General features: G+C 45.8%; 1 protein-coding gene across 1 annotated transcript in view; it reads right to left on the bottom strand.

Moving 5' to 3' along the window:
- RASSF9 (Ras association domain family member 9) overlaps window positions 1-17343 on the bottom strand; it is a 47862-nt gene extending 30519 nt beyond the window's left edge. The window contains exon 1 of the mRNA XM_066634284.1: window positions 17271-17343. Coding sequence (XP_066490381.1) covers window positions 17271-17317 — 47 coding nt within the window. The 5' untranslated portion in view covers window positions 17318-17343. The remainder of the gene's footprint in view (window positions 1-17270) is intronic.
- Between the last annotated feature and the right edge of the window lie 2911 nt (window positions 17344-20254).

The raw sequence follows: 20254 nt of genomic DNA, 5'->3' as shown, positions 1-20254 counted from the left end.
AGTGACATGCTAGCCTCCCATATCAGGTAATGCAAACCCTATGACACCACTGGAGATGATTATATATTTTTAAAAATACGACTACTGTACATATTTTAGAAGCTCCTACAGTTGTTGCGTGAACTAGTTCTCTATTAGCAACTGTGGCAATAAGAGGAAGCAGAATGTAGCAGTTATTCTAGTTTAATCAATCAGACTTTGCTGAAAAAAGGACAAGGATTGGGTTACAGTCCAATCCTTCCTGATCAGCCACTGTACTCACTGCGCTACAGTCCAAAGGCAGTTTTCTCACCCTTACAAACGCACGTGCCAACATTTTCCAGAAGCTGAACTCTTTAAGCGTAACTGCGCGCACCTGAAACCCCTGTCTAATCATTCAAAGCACATTCAATAAACATGCACGAGGAGGTAACACTGCAGGGGAAGACTTCATTCTGAGGTAGCCTACTTCTAAAACCAGGAGGTTGCACGTATCCATCATGGTTTGTAACCTGAGATGGACTTTTCCTCCAGAAATCTGTACAAGCCCCCTTTTAAAGTCACCTGGGCCAAACGTCATCATCACATCCTGTGGCAAAGAGTTCCACAGACTGACTACATGCTGGGTAAAGAATCGCATCAGCTTAGAACATGGCATTTCAGTACTCTGATATTTGTGTTTTGCTAACATCAGGAAAACAAAAGTCATTTAAATAGTATTATCGGATTACACTATGCACCTCATATAATCTCTAAAGAGACGGTTATGCAGATACGTAGCTTAAGAATGAAAGAAACCCTAGTATTTTGTAGAATCAACACCTCTGTACCCTGAGAAAAGTAACTGACACAAGGGTCCGTTTCCAACAAAGCGATAGTGCCTATGAGAAGAAAGTATTGATTTGTAGAAAGTTTTTAGGTCACTTCCCTACACAAAAGTGGCATACAACAGTCGTCCTTTGAAGCACACTGACAATAGCATTATATGAATGGAACCCCTGAAGCATCAAATGTTAAATTTGGGAAAACATGTTCCCTACTTTGTGGCATATGTTGACCCATATGCCAAATGAAGGGTGAAGGAGAAAAAGAAGTTTCCTTATGTTGAACAGCTTTCTAGACTGGCACCTAAAACCCACAAACCAAACCATTACCTGCAATCATGGGTATTTTCTTGTGCACTTAGTGAATCATTACACGAGGGTAGACGGCTTATTTATATCGGCTCTACTATTACAGCACTTGAAATTTTGACCTAACCAATGATTATGATGAAGCAACCAGGTTAGGACCTGCCTGGCTACAGACCGACGCCAAAATCCTGTCTGATCACAAAGGAAACTTACTGAAAGAGCTCAACTGATTTAACAATACAATCCACTGCTGTGGCATCCAATTCTTACAGCCAGTTGGCTACCATTGCTCAAGTGATTGTTGACTAAGGCCTGGGGGGGGGGGGAAGGAAGAGTGCACCAAACTTCATAACAGCAATTACACTCTCGAAGACAACCTTCCAGGGGTGTCACTAGGGTTTGCATTACCCTGTGTGGGAGGCCAGTGTGTTACCCCCATGATGGACCACCTCCCATGCAGTGGGTGTGGCAACGTCCTGGGCAGTGGACATGGAGATGCACCATCATCTGGCCCCCACAGGTTTTTTTGGGGGGGCTATAACATTTGACAGAATAGAGATATTTCAATGCGGTTTGTTTCATTGCATTCTTCATGACATTACGCAACAAATTATATATAACATGAAGGTATTATTTAAAAAATACCAAGATTTTAAAAATTTTGGCTAGTAGTGGTGTCATTCCCCCACATGCATGTCACCTGGTGTGGCCCGAACCCCACGCACCCTAGTGACTCCACTGCAACCTTCTCTGATCTTGACTGTTTGGCTTAGACCTACCACAGCTCTGGATCACATCATTAGTCTGTTAAAATGACTTTAGATCAGCCATTTTCAACCACTGTGCCGTGGCACACTGGTGTGCCGCAAGTGGTCCACAGGTGTGCCACATGAATTTTGGAGAAGATTAGGAAGTGAGCCCCCCACTGGCAGCATGGTGTGCCTTGTCAAGCTGTCAAAAACCTGATGGTGTGCCTTTACAATTTTAGTGCCTTGTCAGTGTGCCATATGATGAAAAAGGTTGAAAATTGCTGCTTTAGATTACTTATAGATGTTTCAGTAACTATGGATTCCTTTACTCCAAGTTACCAACTCCAAGTGGCTGTATCCTGGCTCAAACCAATGCCTCCTGCCTTAGTCAGGCTGACACATTTTGAAAAGTCACTGACTCCCTACAGGAATAGTTGCTTTTTTTTTGTCCTGCAAGTTCTTCCTGTTAAGCCTTTTTTTATTATTTTGAAGGGAAACCAAAATATATCTCCCTTGGCCAGGAAGCTGCTTTCCATCCACATAGGAAATCCTTAACTCATAATTATCATAAACATAAGGGAAAAATAGGTGTGAAACACACCCCTACTTTCCTATCCAGAGATATAAATAATAATTAAGGGTAAACTTCACTCTTGAGAATCACATTGGATTTGCAATGTCATAGAAATTGCCATCATTGGGGACAAAAGCTACCACATTGATTTGTGGAAGGACCGCCAAAGAAAAGAACTGTGAAAAAAGTCTGAAGTAAGCACACTTTAAAAGCAGAGTCCAAATGATTTTCAGCACTAAGGTTACAACCCTATCACAAGTGTGTAATTGTGATAATTGGGGTGCACTCTTAGGACTACATTTGCCAGAGAGTACACCCCATTGAATGTAGTGCGATTGACCTTAAAAACAAACATGTATAGGATTGCGTGGTAAGTCTATTTCTCTACAAGAGATGCTGTTAGTGAAGGAAGAGTATACATGTTAAGAAGGAATAAATTCAGGCTCAAGGAGAGGGTGAGATGGGGGGAAGGTAACATTCCTGGGGTTGGAGACATGACAAAACTATTATTATTAACTATACAATACTATACAATACAAAAATTTATTGCAAAAGAAAGTTGGGTACCTCAATCTCAGCCTATCCAGGTTGCATTTCCAATACAACTTCACTTCACTTTCAATGCACTACTAGTTCCCCAATGCATTTTGGAGACTGTTGTTCGTTTAGGGTAGTTCTAACAGCTCTTGGATTCATTAACGAACTACAAAGCCCCTCACCCCCAGGAATGCATTGGGGGAATAGAAGCATATTGAAAATGGATTAAAACTGTAGTGGAAATACACCCCAGATCTTCTCCAAATGCCCCAACATGTATTAGTACAATTCAGACTTGGGAAAGTGCAACTTACACCTTAAGAACTCCTGGGCCCCAGCAGTGGGTCACCCAGTTCTGTTCACAGAATTCTCAGGCCCCGACAGTCATCTCTACCCCTTCTTCTACTTCAGCAGTTGTCTAGAATACGTAGCCTCGGACTGAGTCTACATGCATTTTGGCATTGCTTGAAGGTGAAATTAACAGTATGGAGACCAAATACAAGTCTGGAGCTCAGAAAAAGAAGGAGGGGAAGCCAGGCAAGTTTATTTCACCTGGGTTTTGTTTCAGAGTCATCACATAGTAATGCGGGAGATAGTGAAAGCTAGTCTCTGGTTACACATGCATTATTAGGAAAAGAGAAAGCAAATGAGGAAGACTTTGCCGAGGTAGAAGTAAAGAAATGCAGTAGCACTACTCAAGGTAAGGATGTAGAGGGTGGTGGCCTTTCGCACAGGCTTGTATGGTACAGTTTAGATCAGGGGTGTCACACTCATTTCATCCAGCTGTCCAAATAGCATCCAAGTGATGTCATTGAGCAGTAAGTGATGTCATCTCTTGGAAACACCCAAGTTCAAAGCACTGGCACCAGCTCGACCTGATTCTCACCAGACGCTCCAGCCTTCCCAGCATCAAGATCACACGCAGCTATCAGGGTGCTGCCTGCGACACTGACCACTCCCTGGTGTGCAGCAGAGTGAAACTGCTAACTAAGCGACTGTGTCACATGAAAAAGGAAGGAAGACCTCGCATTGACACCAGCAAGACCCGGGACCAGGGAAAAGTGGAGGAATTTGCATGACTGCTTGAGGAATCTCTTCCAGGCCCAGCCGATACAGATGCATCCAACAGATGGGAACATTTCAGAAATGCTGTTTACAACACCGCTTTGTCCGTATTCGGCAAGAAGACCAACAAGACGGCAGACTGGTTTGAAGCCCACTCTGAGGAGTTGACACCAGTCATTGAGGCAAAGAGGAGAGCTCTAGTAACATACAAAGCCTGTTCCAGCAAGTGTAATCTGCAAGTCTCTCTCCCCCCTGCTGGAGGCTTAGATGGTAAGCCTTTAAGGTTAAAAGCAGAAGGTTTAAGGTGAAGGTGGAAAAGGTCTCAATGCATTCAAGCATGATTTCCATATGCATGTCCATTATTTGATGAATAGGCTCTATGCTCTGGGTTGTAGAGCAACCAGAAAGAAAGGAAAAGTCTATTGCATATGTAGATCAGGCCAACACACTTTCCTGTATTGCAGGTATTCACTTTAATATAAAGCAGTAGAGGAGTCATTTTCAACCACTGTGCCATGGCACACTGGTTGGCCGCGAATGGTCTGCAGGTGTGGTGCGGGAGTTTGGGGGAGGGTCATTTATTAGTAGGGCCATTGAGGGTTGCCAGCCCCGCACCAACAGCATGGTGTGCCTTGACAATAATATCTTGTCCGTGTACTGTGAAATGAAAAAGGCTGAAGATCACTGCAATAGAGTGCTTAATGCAGGGTCCGCAAGTTTCAACCCTAATTACAGATATTACATGTGACTGTCTAATGTGTCCACATCTTCATCTCAGTTTTTAAAGTGCCATCCACCATTTCCATCTTCACAGGATAGCAATTAGGGATGATGAAATCAGAGCAGATCAGTTCTTTCAGCAATAACTACAGCTACCTATACCATTGGCTTTTTGAGTTCACTAGGCTCTCTGGATGCAAGTGCATTATCTGCAATCAAGTTCTAATGCGTTTCTCCGATGACCAGCCTAAGAGCTAGGAATTCCTGCTTGACAGTTTCAGTTTCCAGTCTTGTGCTGGAGAAAGTCACTTTAGGTTTCCATACAGGTACCAAATCCTACTGAATTCAATGGGCAAAAGTAGCACAGGATTCCATCCTCAGGGCCCTGTCTTAATATCTTGCCAGTGAAGTGCATCCAGATGGTAATTAATGTTTACCTTCCAAATTCATAAGTGATGCTTATAGAACACTTATGATTACAATGTTTGCAGATTATAATGTTTAAGATAATGTTTGTAAAATACTTCCAGGTATTCATCTGCTCGAGGAACTTTTGTCCCCTATTATCAGTGGCTTATGAGTAAATAATAATCTTCAGAATTCATTTATCTTCAAAACGCCCAAGCAAAGGAGAAAATGACTGCCTAGCATACCACCCCAGCTTTCGAAGCCAGGGCTGATCTGCGCAGAAACTTCCCAAGTTACCAGTTCGGTATCTTAACATACAACCAGAAGTGTGAGGAACTGTACAAGAGAATAGTTTGCTTTATGTAGGGTTGGGTTTCTAAGCAACTTTTTCATTTTTGTACTTCCCTATTTGTGTTGATCCTCCAAATGTGCCACGTGAAATACCAATGGATCAAGTTTAGATCCGTGTTCATGTCCAGTTTATTTAAAACAGGGGTGCCCAAACCCTGGCCCTGGGGCCACTTGCGGCCCTTGAGGTCTCTCAATGCGACCCTCAGGGAGCCCCCAGTCTTCAATGAGCCTCTGGCCCTCTGGAGATTTGTTGGAGCCCACACTGGCCCGACGCAACTGCTCTCAGTGTGAGCGAGACTGTTTGACCTCTCGCGTGAGCTGTGGGATAAGGGCTCCCTCCACTGCTTGTTGTTTCGCATCTGTGATGCAGTAGCGGCAGCAAAGGAAAGGCCAGCCTTACTTTGTGCAAGGCCTTTTATAGGCCTTGAGCTATTGCAAGACCTTCATTCATTCATATAAGTTCATCTTTAATATATTCATTTATTTAAACTTACGTAAATTTATTCAAATTTTAAATGTAAATTAATTATTTTCTTCTCCGGCCCCCGACACAGTGTCAGAAAGACAATGTGGCCCTCCTGCCAAAAACTTTGGACACCCCTGATTTAAAACAAATGAAAAGATGTACAACCGAGTCCAGTTGAGAAATCCTACTGTATTCAATAGTGCCTACTCATGGGTATGTGCGCACAATACTTGAGCCAATTCCCTGTAATTTTCAGCACAATCCTATACATGTTTACTCAGCAGTAAGTTCCACTACCTTCAATAACTCCCAGGAAAGTGTGCTTAGTATTGTAGCTTTTCTAACTGATTTTTCAGAGAAGCAAATTCACACAATTAAATACTTGTCCATTATAGTTCTTCCACCTGCTTCATATGTTTAATGGGTCCACCTGAATTCATCTGTGGGAGAACAGCTGGTTTGAGATTCTTGAAAAAGGCAAGAATGCTAAAAGTGGGGAGGGCACCAGGACACAGGTTGTGTCTGTTGTCTTTTGTGCTCCCTTGGGCATTTGCTGGGCCACTGTGAGATACAGGAAGCTGGACTAGATGGGGCCTTGGCCTGATCCAGCGGGGCAGTTCTTATGTTCTTATTGGGATGGCTGGAATTCCGGTTTCTTATATTACTTTGGATGCAATGGGAGGTCTGAATGTGCACCATGTGACTTGCAGCGATCAAACAATAACCTCGTATACCTGACAGTTAAAAGTAATTATAATAATATCAGTGGGCTCAGCATACACAAATTTGACTCGCTGTGGATCGCGAACGCACACTGGAGGGCCTCAGAGGACCCCTGAACATGACCAGAAGTACCTTCCAGTAACTCCCAGGAGGTTTTCCGAGATGCCAGCAGGACCCCTCCCCCCCCCGCCCCAGATTTAGTTATCCCCAGATTCCAAATTCAGAGAAGGGGTGTTCTGGAACGGATACTGAAGGCCCAATGTAAATATCGAGGCATGACCAACAAGATGACAAAGACTCCAAACTGAGGGTCTGCTATGATCAGTGGGATTCATTTACAGCAGGGGTGCCCAAACCCCGGCCCGGGGGCCACTTGCGGCCCTCAGACGCTTCCAATCAGGCCCTCAGGGAGCCCCCAGTCTTCAATGAGCCTCTGGCCCTCCAGAGACTTGCTGGAGCCCGTGCTGGCCCGAAGCAACTGCTCTCAGCATGAGGACAACTGTTCAACTTGGGACGAGGGCTCCCTCCACTACTTGCTGATTCATATCTGTGATGCAGCAGTGGTAGCGAAGGAAAGGCTGGCCTTGCTTTGTGCAAAGCCTTTTATAGGCCTTGAGCTATTCCAAGACCTTCATTTATTCATATAAGTGTCATCTCTAATATATTCATTTATGTAAATTTATTCAAATATTAAATTGTAAATTAATTATTTCTTTCCCGGCCCCTGACACAGTGTCAGAGAGATGATGTGGCCCTCCTGCCAAAATGTTTGGACACCCCTGATTTACAGCAAGGACTTCAGAGATTACAGATACAGCACATGTTTAGTGAATTACACAAATAGACAATAGTCATCTGAAGGTTGTGGTCTCAGAGCAATGCTTCCCATCTCAGCTTCATTCTGGGGGGGGGGGGGAGCAGTCATATAAAGTATCTAAGCAAGAAAAATGGATACTTTCTGGCTCCCTAATAAGTATGAAATAATGTTCATACTGAATACCTTTAAATCCAGGCTAAAACCTCACAATTAGCAGAAATATGACTTAAAAACTACCATTACAGTCTTTGATGCCTTTTTGGAACTGTATTTCCCAGAGTGCCCTAGAAAGTGGGAATAACTATTACACCACTTTAAAATTATAGCATCGATGGACGCTTCTAGAGAAGAACTGGACATGCTTCTCCAATAATTCCAACACACTCTGCTAGCAGCTGCAGCCCAGACTGTCTTTGGCACTCACCGTCCAACCACAAAGGTGGCAGCACAGACTACCCAAACTGCATCACCATGCTTGAAGGGTCAGAAAAGTTATTTTCCAAACTTTTAGGAGGGACATCTGGTCCAGCTTCCTATGTCTCACAGTGGCTCACCAGACGCACCAGGGAGCACACAAGGCAAGTGACCTGTATCCCATAAGTCCCTGCATCTGGTGTTCAGAGATTACCAGGAGGTTGTGTATACATGGCTTGTAACCTGGAATGGACTTTTCCTCCATAAATCTGTCCACTTCCCTTCAAAAGGCATCTGGGCCAGGTGCCATCACCACTTCCTGTGGCAAGGAGTTCCATACATTAACTACATGATGGGTAACCATTTTTTTTTCCTGTGGAGGCCTCTGTGCCTGCCCCCACCACCACAGGATGCAATAGACACAATATTGGCACAGCTGCATTAATGCTGGAAAGTTGAACAGGATTGACCCTGGTGTAGGTAGACTGCAGGGCTGGCCCAAGGCCACCTGGAACCTAAGATGATGAGCCAAATGCTGCCTCACTTACTGGGCTATATGCCAGACTCTGTTCCTCCTATTCCCTGGAATGGAAAAGGAAGAGAGGAGTGGACTGGAAAACATATCCGACACTAGCCCACCACCCTCTCCTCCACACTTTCTCCACTTTCTCCATTCCCCTATTCCTCTTTCCAATTTAAAAAGTGATAAAAGGCATCATGGAGATGAGTTGGAGGACAGAGTTGATTACCTCCCCATGTACTGGTGGTTCCCCCATCAACCTACTGCCAGGGGTGACCATCTGCACTGGCCTAATGGATGGACTGATCCTGGTGGAGTACCAGGCTAACAGATGAGAAAGTTCAGCATTGCATGCAGGCAGATGAAAGAGAAAGCATCAGTGACTCACTTTTGTGGCTTTCTCAATTCCTGTGTAATATATGAGAAACAAAGGCACCCATAACTTCTCCATTAGAAGATGTGCCTATAGATCTGAAACGCATGCTTTTCTTTGTGGTAGAGATTACCACCTTCTCCCTTCACACAAATGCACTAGAAGCGCAAGTTGCTTACCATTCTTCTCCCACTTCTATTTAAGGTGCAAACTGCCCTAGCTTTTCAGGTGCGTCATTCCCACTCCTGCTGCAATCTCATGAGTGCTCCCCTGATCTTCAAAGCTGAAAGTTAAAGACTAATTTTGGAATGTGAGAGATCTAGAAGGACCTCCCGTTTCTCTGCGCCTTCTAAAGGCTTGTCAACAGCCGCAGACTTCAATAATTTTCATTTGCTGATAAATTCCCTACCATAAATACAATTCTCCAAGACATGTTCCTGCAGCCCAAGTGATTATTTATAAGTGTTTTATTAGCTTTTATTTAACCTCTCTCTCTCTCTCTCTCTCTCTGGTAGTATTATACACAAGTCCATTAGTCATGTAATTTACTCCACTGGAATGAAATTGTTGCCTGTCTCCCTAAAGTAGTAGATAATTAACTGTTGTGTTTTTTTTTTTTTTTTTGGGGGGGGGGGGGAAGATATGTATGATTGCAACAGATAAAAAACTCTTCCTGAAGGTTAAACTAGGAAGTATCTAGAGCCCCACCAGCAATTCAAACAGGAGAGATACCAGACCTAACACACATTAAAACATGCATTTTTCCCTTGAGTGCACAGGCAAAGAAAACTATATCAGTAATATATTATAAACCTGCACATTGATTATCTGTTTCAGGAAGAAAAAAAAAAGATCTCAACCAATGAATTCTGTTTGTATTTTTTCCCCCCCTAGAACTAGAAATTGGTACTTTGTAGAAAGGACATGTCTAGAATTGCCAGGGCCTCCAAGAGGAATTTTATCAGGGGATACAAAGTTTCTTTTGGGTTTTTTTCCCCAAAGGGGAGAGGCAATGAAATAGAGGAGGGAGGGTGGTGACAAGGGTGGGTAGAACAGGAATGGTGGGGGGGCAAACAAGGCAGTGGAAGGTGGCCACAGCCAGAAAAATCTTTGGAGCCCAGGTCTACCTCCCCGTGCAGTGTTGGCAGAAAGATACTGCAAAATGGAAAACCAAATGCACTCCTAAGTCTCTTTAAAACCTTTTAAGTTTAGAAAATCATTGCAGAAAATTAACATCATTGTATTCAGGCTCACACTAGAATGGAAAGTGTCCTTTTTGCACCAGAACATACTTCTGCAGCAGCTGTAGTCCAGCAGCTGTGTTCCTGATCCTATACTTCCCAGGCAGGCAGCAAGTCCAGGTGAGATAGGCAAATATAAATTTCCAGAAAATTTCTGGGCCCCCTTTTATGGCTCCCAGGCCTGCTTTTAGACCCCGAGCCCAGGTACAAATTACCGCCTTTACCCCCTTCTCACAGGCCCTGACCACTGCCTAGAACAGTGTTTCTCAAACTGTGGGTGAAGACACAGTAGGTGGGTCATGAGCCCATTTCAAGTGGGTCCTCATTCATTTCAATGTGTATTTTATTTGTGATACATTAGACCTTGATGCTACCAGATAGGTTACTGCTTTTGGGGAAATGGTTAATGACATCACTTCCAGTGGGTCCCAACGAGTCATTCTAAGAAGTGTGTCCTTGTGCTAAAACGTTTAAGAACCAGTGGCCCAGACTACCTCCCCTGCCCTGCATGTGTGCAACTGTACAAGCGAACGCTCTCCCCCCAGGTTCACTGTTAGATTTCTGCATACAGAGGCACCCATTTCCAGTTCACTCATGCTTTGAAATGTGCGTGTGCAGAAAACAAACATGCTAAAATCAGGTTCTATCCCTTGGCTGCCTCATCAGACATGCAAATCCGTCTCTAAACTAAAACATGGGTTGGTGGCTAGAGCTCTGTGGTCCAAAGACACATGATGCAGCAGTCTGACTGAAGCTAAGCTGGTCTGGGTCTGGGAGATCCCCTGGGAGTCCGGTGTCAAGTCCTGTCCTAGAAAAAAGTGGGAAACAAAATCCCCTTCAGGTAATAGCTCTACTGGATAATTGAGACCTAATTCTAGTGCAAGGTAAGTACCAGGATAAAGAATCACAAAGCTATCACATCTGCAAACAAACTTGAAGCACAGAGTCCCACAAGTCTCCAGCCCGGGCACCAAGAACATTATTTGAGGTTCATTTCCAATTCAACCTATTCATGACACGCAAATGATGACAGGCACTCTGATGAAAAGCTGGAGCAGAGAAACTGCCAAGGAAGGCGGCGCATAACTGTTAAACCTCCAGATGCATCTTCCCCCCCTCACTCACCCACAGCATTTCAAATGTGTGTTCACTTTGTCCTAAAAGGGCCATTTCTTCTGCACTAAGAGTTAGCAGAGCAGGTGCCAGATTTAGGCATCAGCTTAGAACGAGGTGACCAAACTGTGGCTTATAATGCGCAACCCTCAGGAAGAGGTTGGCTGAGCTCCTTTATGCATCACCATTAATACAAACAGTAAATAAGAAATTTTCAAACTAGTAATTTATAGGGTATAAACTGAGTGTCCAAATTTTGGGGCAAATTTTTAACAAGGAGCCTCCAAGCCTAGGGCAGGGTTTCTCAAACTGTGGGCTGGAGCATCAGGTTGTGAGCTCACAACCTAATGTCCGATGGGTCCTGGGCTGGGGACTCCCACCCACCATTGCACCCAGTGGACTCCAAATTGGAGCCCTATGGACTCAGTTGGAGGCCGCACCAGGCCTCTGCTGGGCTCCAGAAACAACCAGAAAGTCACTTCCAGTTTACTACAAAGTTTATGAAAGTGATCTCCAGTTGCCTGCCAAAGCACAGCACCAAAGGCAGAGTTTGAGAACCCCTGGCTTAGGGCCTCACCAAGTCTAAATCCAGCACTGAGCTCAACCATTCAATATCATGGGGATTTTGGTTTCTTTCGAGACCTGCCAGACCACAACTGAAAGGGCAGTCAAACATTTTCTTCTGCCTGCTTTTCAGTGGAAGTCTATTTGCATGAAGCTGAAAAAGTTCTCGATGCACAGAAAACTTCCTTGTGTTGCTTGTCGAATTATTTTTGCCTCTGTCAAAAGCTTTGCTTTCTTTGCAGGAATAAATCCTTCCTACTGCAGGTCTCAGAGTCAGAGAGAAATAATTTTCTAGCGCTGTACTACCTTGCAATAAGGTAGAATCCTCCTCCATAGCCAGGCATTCCTCATCAGTTAGTCCAGGCATGCGGTGCAGACATCTTACCATTATCCGCATTACAGCAAGCCACTACAGGAGTGCCAGCTGACCAGCAGTGTCTTCAAGATAAGGTCTCCATTTAGGAGCTCAAATTCAGAGGGATCAAGTAAATGGTTCATCCCATACACTGGTGAGCAAGGTCAAAAACCTGGATATCAATCTGGCATAGAGGTGGATGTTGAAATAGCCAACTCACTTTTCAGATTAAATTCCAGTCACGGGCCATCACAAGCCTTGCACAAGCGAACAAGAAAGAAGAGTGTGACCCCCCCCACACACACTCTGTACTCTCAGCGTGACAATCAGATGTTACTTCTGCACAAAATCAACAGCCATCCTAGCAACATGATGTGAATTTGCCAAGTTCTCACTCTTCCTGTGTTTACATGGCCATACGTCCCAGGTGATGCAATGCACTGCCACCCTGGCCCCTCTGTCACGCGGGGCTAGAACTGCATAATGCCACCCTCCCAACAAGAAGACTGACAGCCCACTGAAGGTCTTAATGCCCACTCTCCAGACCTCCAAAGGCCTCTGTGCAGGGGCGAGGAAGGTGGAGGGGGTAAGGAACGGGACGCTGCCCCTGCAGGCATGGCACTCCAGGGCATTTGTCCCCCTTGACCCTCCCAGTTACACCAGTGATGCAATGCTCCATAGATCCTGTTGAATAATCCAGAGCTCTAGGTCTGAATAGGTCTCCTTGGGACTACTATCCTTTGCACACAGGGAAGTCTTTCAGGCCCATTCACTAGCCTGAACACAACAAAAATGTGATGCGAGGACAGGACTAGATATCAGCAAATCCTCCGTTCAAATTTATTTACAGCCACAAGCAACAATGCAGACTACTGATTACTCATAATAACTAAAGAAAGACACCATGATTGCAGGCTGAATATCAAGGTGGGGGGAAAGAGGGGACTTTGAGAGCCAGTGAGGTACAGAGAATGGACTAGAACCAGAAAGGTGTGGGCTCAACCTCTCTACTCCCAATGAAGTTCACTGGGTGACCCCCAAGCTAGTTACTTTCTTCCAATCTAGCCTACCTCACAGGGCCATTGTGAGAATAATGGGGGGGGGGTGTTAATATACACAAACTGCTCTAAGCTCCTGGCAGGATATCAACAATGTAACAAATACCTGTTGAAATACAGTAGCTCTTCCTCACCCTGTATCCACAAATTCAGTTTCAGGTATCCACAGTTCACAAACTCACCCTGTTGCACTCATGATTCATCTGTTTTTGTTTTGTTTCCCAATTTGCAGCCCTCCAAACCACTTTCTCTTTCTGCCTCCTTGTTAGCTAACTAACAGGTGTGAAGAGGAAGGGGTCTGTAGGGTTTGCACAAAGCAACAGTAAGTAACGGTTTAGCTGCTACCCATGGTTTCATGTACCATCGTAGCTGCAGAAACGTACATCCCCACAGATACAGGGGGATGACTGTAGTGGTAAAGGTTGCTACCATCATACCCTGCTTGGAAATGTCCCTGAACCATCTGGTCAGCTGTGCAAATAGAATATTTTGGTCTGATCTGGCAGAACGCTTCTTACATTATTGAAATGAATCCCAATAGGATTACTCAGAAGCTACATCTCAATGGATTTCTCAGAAGACTTGTAAGAATGCAAGCAGGCTTAAACCATCTCTGCCCAATGCTGCATAAATGCAACAGGGATCAAATGTGTACGCCTGTGAGGTTGGCAAAAATGGGTTAAGATAAGCAGCCTTAACTTCACTGAAGGCATTCAGATGAAATGAATTGGGTGCAAGCGCTTCAGAGTAAGAGAATTTGAGGGTCATGGGTAAAACATGGGCAACGAACATGAGAAGAGCCACGCTGGATCAGGCCAAAGGCCCATCTAGTCCAGCTTCCTGGATCTAACAGCGGCCCACCAAATGCTTCAGGGAGCACACAAAACAAGACACATCTTGCATCTGGCAATGTCCTGATGACCTCCCATGCATCTGGCTCACAAATAAAACTCAAAGACTGTTGCAGAGCACTTGAAATGCACTTCCTGGGCATAAGACAAATTAGCAAGCACTGTCGTGAGTAAGCTACAAAACCGTTTCCCTCCCGAGCCAGCCTACAGTTCTGTGTACCAATTAAAAGTTTGACAGACAGATCCCCACTTAGGGGAAAGATTTGAGTGAGTTTGGCAAAGCCTGTAACTGCTCCAGAGAAAACACAGGATAATTATTCCTATCTCATAGCATCAGTTCAGATTTACAATATCCATTTTCCAGTTCTTTTGGCAGCCCTTGTGTTATCAGACACGCATCTCTACCAAGAGCAAACTATACACAATTGTCCCTTTTGGTTGCAGCATTGTAGCCTAATGAAGGATGCCTTTGTTTTCTGGTTCCTGCCAGGGTTCGCTCCACACCACTTAAGTTACCCCTTTGTGCCAGTACGAACAAGCCAAACCTAGAGCAGAATGGAGACTGAATGCCTTTTTTCCAGGAAGACAAGGGGTGTCACCCCTACACCATGTTTCAAACCGCAACAAAAAGTTCTTAAAACAACTTGGGTTTGGGTTTCTTTGTTAATTTTTTTAGACCTGGAAGATCCAGGTTCAAATCCACTTCCTGGGTGACTTCAGGCCAGTCACCATCTCTCAGCCTCAGGTTTGTGAGGACAAAAGGAGGAGAAGGAACTATCTACACAACCCTGAGCTCCTTGGAGGAAGGGTGGTATAAAAATGTCAAATAAAAATAAATGATTTAAATTGGGAGTTAATATATCCAAGTATAGGCCAATGAACCTTGCTGTTGATGTAGCTCCCCAAGTACTGCACCAACTTCTGCAACTTTAAGTTTCTAACATTGGGGGGAAAAATGACACACTAAATATAAAAGGGGGTCTCAAAGAATTGTTTGGTCTTCATCGATGTTCTCAAACTCTCATTCTTTTGGGCACAATCCTAGGCTGCTGATAACCACTGTGTGTTTTGGATTTGTTGGTTTTATTTAAAAAAAAAGTTTGGGTACTACTTGTAGATTATTTCCTTTCTTAATCTTGATTGAGAACTGAATGCCATTCTTATGATAAGCTAGAACACACAAATGTAATAATAATTACAGGAAAAATGAACATGGCAATCATTTGGGGAGACCTAGGGAACACAACTTCATTTGCAAAGATGCAAGGGCTCAAAGGACAACCACTGACATCAGGAAGACACAAACAAGAGTCACACAAGAAAAACTCCTCCAGTTACTCTAGCCACCCATCTCAAATTCCAGAGCCTTGCCAGTCTGAGTCCCTGTAATTTCCAAAGACACTGAAAAATATCATGTTCCCTTCCTTGGAAACTTACCCCCAAGATGCAAAGCCACACTAGCAGTTAAACATAATTACACAATTCTGGAGCCTGCAATTTTCTCTCCTAACAATATTGGCAAAAGACGTGTAGAAGCAAGCATGACTCTTGGGGGGGGGGGGAGGGGGGAGAGATTAAGGTTGCAATCCTATTCACACTTACCTTGAAGTAAGTCCCATTAAACTCACCCGGGCTTACTTCTGAGTAGATGTGCACAGGATTGGGCCCTAGGAGTCCCTGAAAGACTTGAGCGGTCACTCCAAGTAGCAACAGACCAAAGCAATTCCAAACTACACATGTGTGCCCACCCTTTAGTAAAGCAGTAGTAGCAGAAAAGTAGTTGGGGAGGAGGGCACAGGCTTCAGCTGTTTTCTATGCAAAATAAGACACTGGGGCTCTGATGCACTCACATTCCTCTTTAAATAGATAACGTACCACAAGTTCTTGTTTACACATCTGTGCCCAACCTCTAGTAAAACAGTAGTACCAGAAAAGGAGTTGGGGGAAGGGGGGCAGGCTATGCAGAATAAGACACTGGGGCTCTGATGCACCCACATTACTCTTTAAATAGAGAACTTACCACAAGGAAAGGGAGAGTCCCAACCTGTTGAGAGACTCCCGAGAGCTCCCAGGCAAACTTCGGAGAAAGTTTAGACGGGGAAGGGCAGCTCCACTGCGAACTCAATTCGTTTTGATCGCCAACCCCTTTCAATTTCACGAGCCTCCGCTGTGTGTGAGCACCAGACCGCCTTCCCCTCGCCTTGGCCGAGAAGGGGCGCTGTGTAGCCCGTCCGATCGCTCCCCCTTTCCCGGTCACGATGCTCAATGGAATGCGAGCCATTCCCACGTTCAAAGACGGGTTAACGCGATCAGGCTGCACAAGCGGAGGGGGTTGGTTTTAAACGGGGGGGGGGGGAGGAAATCAGAGAAAGTTTCCTTCCAAGCCTATCCACACTTTTCTGGGAGTTAGCCCCATTGACTCTAATGGGATCTACTCCTGAGTAGACATGCGTAGGGCTGGCCTGTAGGACCACAACCCTATCCACCTTTTCCTGAGAGTAAGCCCCATTGAATATAATGGAATTTACTTCTGAGTAGACACGAATAGGATTGGGCTGTAAGGCTACAACCCTATCCACCTTTCCCCGAGAGTAAGCCCCATTAACTATATAGGATTTACTTCTGAGTAGACATGCACAGGATTGGGCTGTAGGGCTCCAACCCTATCCATCTTTTCCTGAGAGTAAGCCCTACTAACTATATGGGATTTACTTCTGGGTAGACATGCACAGGATTGGCCTGTAGGGCTACAACGCTATCCACCTTTTCCTGAGCGTAAACCCCATTAACTAAATGGAATTTACTTCTGAGTAGACACGCACAGGATTGGGCTGTAAGGCTGTACCCTATCCACCCTTTCCTGAGAGTAAGCCCCATTAACTATATGAGATTTACTTCTGAGTAGACATGCACAGGACTGGGCTGTAGGGCTACGAGCCTAGCCCCCCTTTCCTGGGAGTAAGCCCCATTCACTCTAATGGGATTTACTTCTGAGTATACACTCCTAGGATTGGGCTCTAAGGGGGGGGGAAGCGGTGTCCAGGAAGGAAACCAACTTGAGGGGTCCCAAAGCAGATCAGGGCAGGAGAGGAAGGCAAGAGGAAGAGGAAGAGGAAGGCGTCCCCCGCCCCATCCGCTTCCAGGCGTCTTTCTGTAGGGTTAAACTTGGACTCAACTTCTCCAAGCCCTGGGAGAAGCCCCGGGGTGCCCGCGATGCTCTCAGCGCTGGTGGCGATCCAACAGGTGATCCCCCCCTTACCGGTTTTTGTGCCGGGTCCTCAAGAGGTTCCTTCCAAAGGGAGCCATCCCGAGTCCCAGAGGCGGAGCAGCGACATCCAAGAGTCCTAAGGCCGGGCGGCTCCGGGGACTCTTCCTGCCGCCTCGCTACCGCCACTTCCACTCCGCAGTCAGTCCGCGTCCGAGTTGCGCAACTCCGGAGTAACTTTGAACTCCTGCCTTTTTGTTGTTGTTGCCGCCGCCGCCGAGGCTCTTTTTGGAGCCCTGCCCAGGTGCAAGCTGGAAGGAGGAGGCGGGGAGGAACCCAGGGCAGAAAGGGGAGGGAGCTCCAAAAAAAAAAAAAAGGAGGAAGATGATGATGATGATGAGACACTTGCGTTGCGATGGAAAGTTATGAGCTGCACCAGGGGTCCTCTTCAAACTTTTGGAGCACCAGCACCCACTTTTGAGAATGACACCCCGTCCCAGCCATTGTAATCCACTGTGTCCTGGCACACTGGCGTGCCACAGGCGGTCCACAAGTGTGCTGCAGGAGTTTGGGGGAGGGTTGTTGATGAGTAGGGCCGCTGGGGGGTTTTGAGCCCCCTACCAGCAGCATGGCGTGCCTCGTCAGTGGTCAAAAGACAGAGGCTCTCCTGGTTAGGAAATCCTCGATGCAGGTGCTGGACTATCGGCTTGCGCTGAATGGGGTTGCACTCCCTCTGAAGGAGCAGGTCCGCAGCTTGGGGGTCCACCTGGACTCGCAGCTGCTCCTGGATTCCCAGGTGGCGGCTGTGGCAAGGGGGGCCTTCGCTCAGCTTCGGCTGGTGCGCCAGCTGCGGCTGTACTTGGATCGTGCAGACCTGGCCACGGTGATCCATGCCTCGGTGACATCGAGATTAGATTACTGTAACGCACTCTATGTGGGGCTGCACTTGAAGACGGTTCGGAAACTGCAACTAGTGCAGAATGCGGCGGCCCGTGTGGTTACTGGAGGTAGGCGGTTCGACCCTGTCAGTCCGCTTCTCCAGCGGCTGCACTGGCTGCCCATTCGTTTCCGGGCCCAATTCAAGATGCTGGTATTGACCTTTAAAGCCCTATACTGCTCTGGACCAGGGTATCTTAGAGATCGCCTGCTCCCGTACAATCCGGCTCGCCCTCTCAGGTCATCAGAGAAGGCCTTTTTACAAGTGCCGCCGCCTAGGGAGGTACGTGGGGCGGCTGCAAGAAATAGGGCCTTCTCAGTAGTGGCACCAACGCTATGGAACTCCCTTCCCCTTGACTTAAGAATGGCTCCCTCTCTTGAGACCTTTCGGCAAGGCCTGAAGACCCTTCTGTTTAAACAGGCCTTCTGAGTTCTTGGCCTTTTAACATCTTTTTAACATCTTTTAATATTTTTTTACAGGCCTGATTCTTTTATGACTTGCTGCTGCTCTATGCTCTTTTTACCTATTTTTACTCTGACTGCTGTTTTTAGTATGTGTTAATATGTTTTTATTTGTTTTTAAATTGTTTTTAATATGTTGTAAGCCGCCTTGAGTCCCTTCGGGGAGAAAGGCGGGGTAGAAATAAAATTATTATTATTATTATTATTATTATTATTATTATTATTATTATTATTATTATTATTATTATTGGCAATTTTAGCACCTTGTCAGTGTGCCCTGAAGTGAGAAAGGTTGAAAATCACCCAGGGTAGCCACACTTTCTAAATCTAGAAATATAGATGTATTAATTTATTAGTAATATTTTATGTATTTATTTGCAAACGCACACACTTCGACCCATTTTTCGTAATGTGGCAGCCCTAATGAAGAGCCTCAAGGCTTGAGGGTACGTAAGTGCTGGCTTAGTGCATGTCCATGCTGAGTCAATGCCAGGCCCATCTTGCACCACCTGGAGTTCGTCCCTTGCTCTGGGTGGTGGAAAGGTGAGAGGGGAGGGGGGGCAGGTGTTCTGGGCAGGGGAGGGAGCTGGGTAGGACCAGCAGAGCAGAGTTCCACCAGATCCAGAAACTGGATCTGGCCTGACACAGGGCAGCTTTACTCTGCAATGGCTTAATAGCTGGCACATAGCCCCATTGCAGGGCCTTCTCCCTTACCTGGGTGAAAGGGACGAATGTCCCCTTCCCCCAAGGAGCTGCTGGTGGCTGGAGCTTTGCAGGTTCAAAGCAGCTATGCCAACAGAGTGTGTATTGCGTCCTGCACTGCAGGGGCAGTCAGGGAGGCCTCTTCGAAGAAAGTGAATGTCTGCCCCTTACCTTGGGGCTGCATTGGTGAGGGAAAGCTGGATAGGATTGGGCCTAAGTTATGTGACCCTGACTTCACCAGCATGGCTGGTCTATCTGATATTGGAGATTATGTGCCTACTGTACATGCTCCACCAACACAATGGGTTCCCTTTAAAGGAATGACTTTGTTTCTTCAGAGGTCTCCTGCATCACTTCCACATCTACCTTTCTTTCTTTTTTGGAGAGGGGAGGGGGTTCAGAAGGCAGTTATGTGTAACTGAATTACAAGCAGACATTCAACAGGTTCTGATTTTCCCTGTACATGGATACTGAGAGTAAGATGGACAGAGAGAGAAAAGCTTGTCTTTGGGGGAATCTTGTGTATTTTGGATACATTGCTAATTAATGGGCAGTTTCAGAGCTCAACAGAGCAGTGGTTTAAGTGTGGCGCAGCTGGGACTGCTCTTAAATCCAAGACTGCAGCATGAAACCAATCTTCAAGGGTCCAGTGAGTGAAAGGGACAGGTAAGTCAGTCTACAGTTCTTCTGTCACCTGCCAGCAGCCAATCAGCATGCACTGCTACTTTCCCTTTCATTCTCTCCCACCCACCCCTTTATTCCTCCCAGGGGAATTGGAAGGAGAAGGGGCAGAGAATGACATGACAACATCATGTGCTCAGTTTCTAAAGGTGGAGGGTGAGAAAGAAGCCCATGATGAAGCACAGAGGAAAATAGAGTGCAGTAACAGGGGAAAGTGGGGGAGGGGACAGGTGGGAGTCTAGAGGGGCCCACTGAAG

Source organism: Tiliqua scincoides, chromosome 7, assembly GCF_035046505.1.
Source record: "Tiliqua scincoides isolate rTilSci1 chromosome 7, rTilSci1.hap2, whole genome shotgun sequence".
NCBI classification, from domain to species: Eukaryota; Metazoa; Chordata; class Lepidosauria; order Squamata; family Scincidae; genus Tiliqua; species Tiliqua scincoides.
This window is presented reverse-complemented; position numbering and strand designations above follow the sequence as displayed.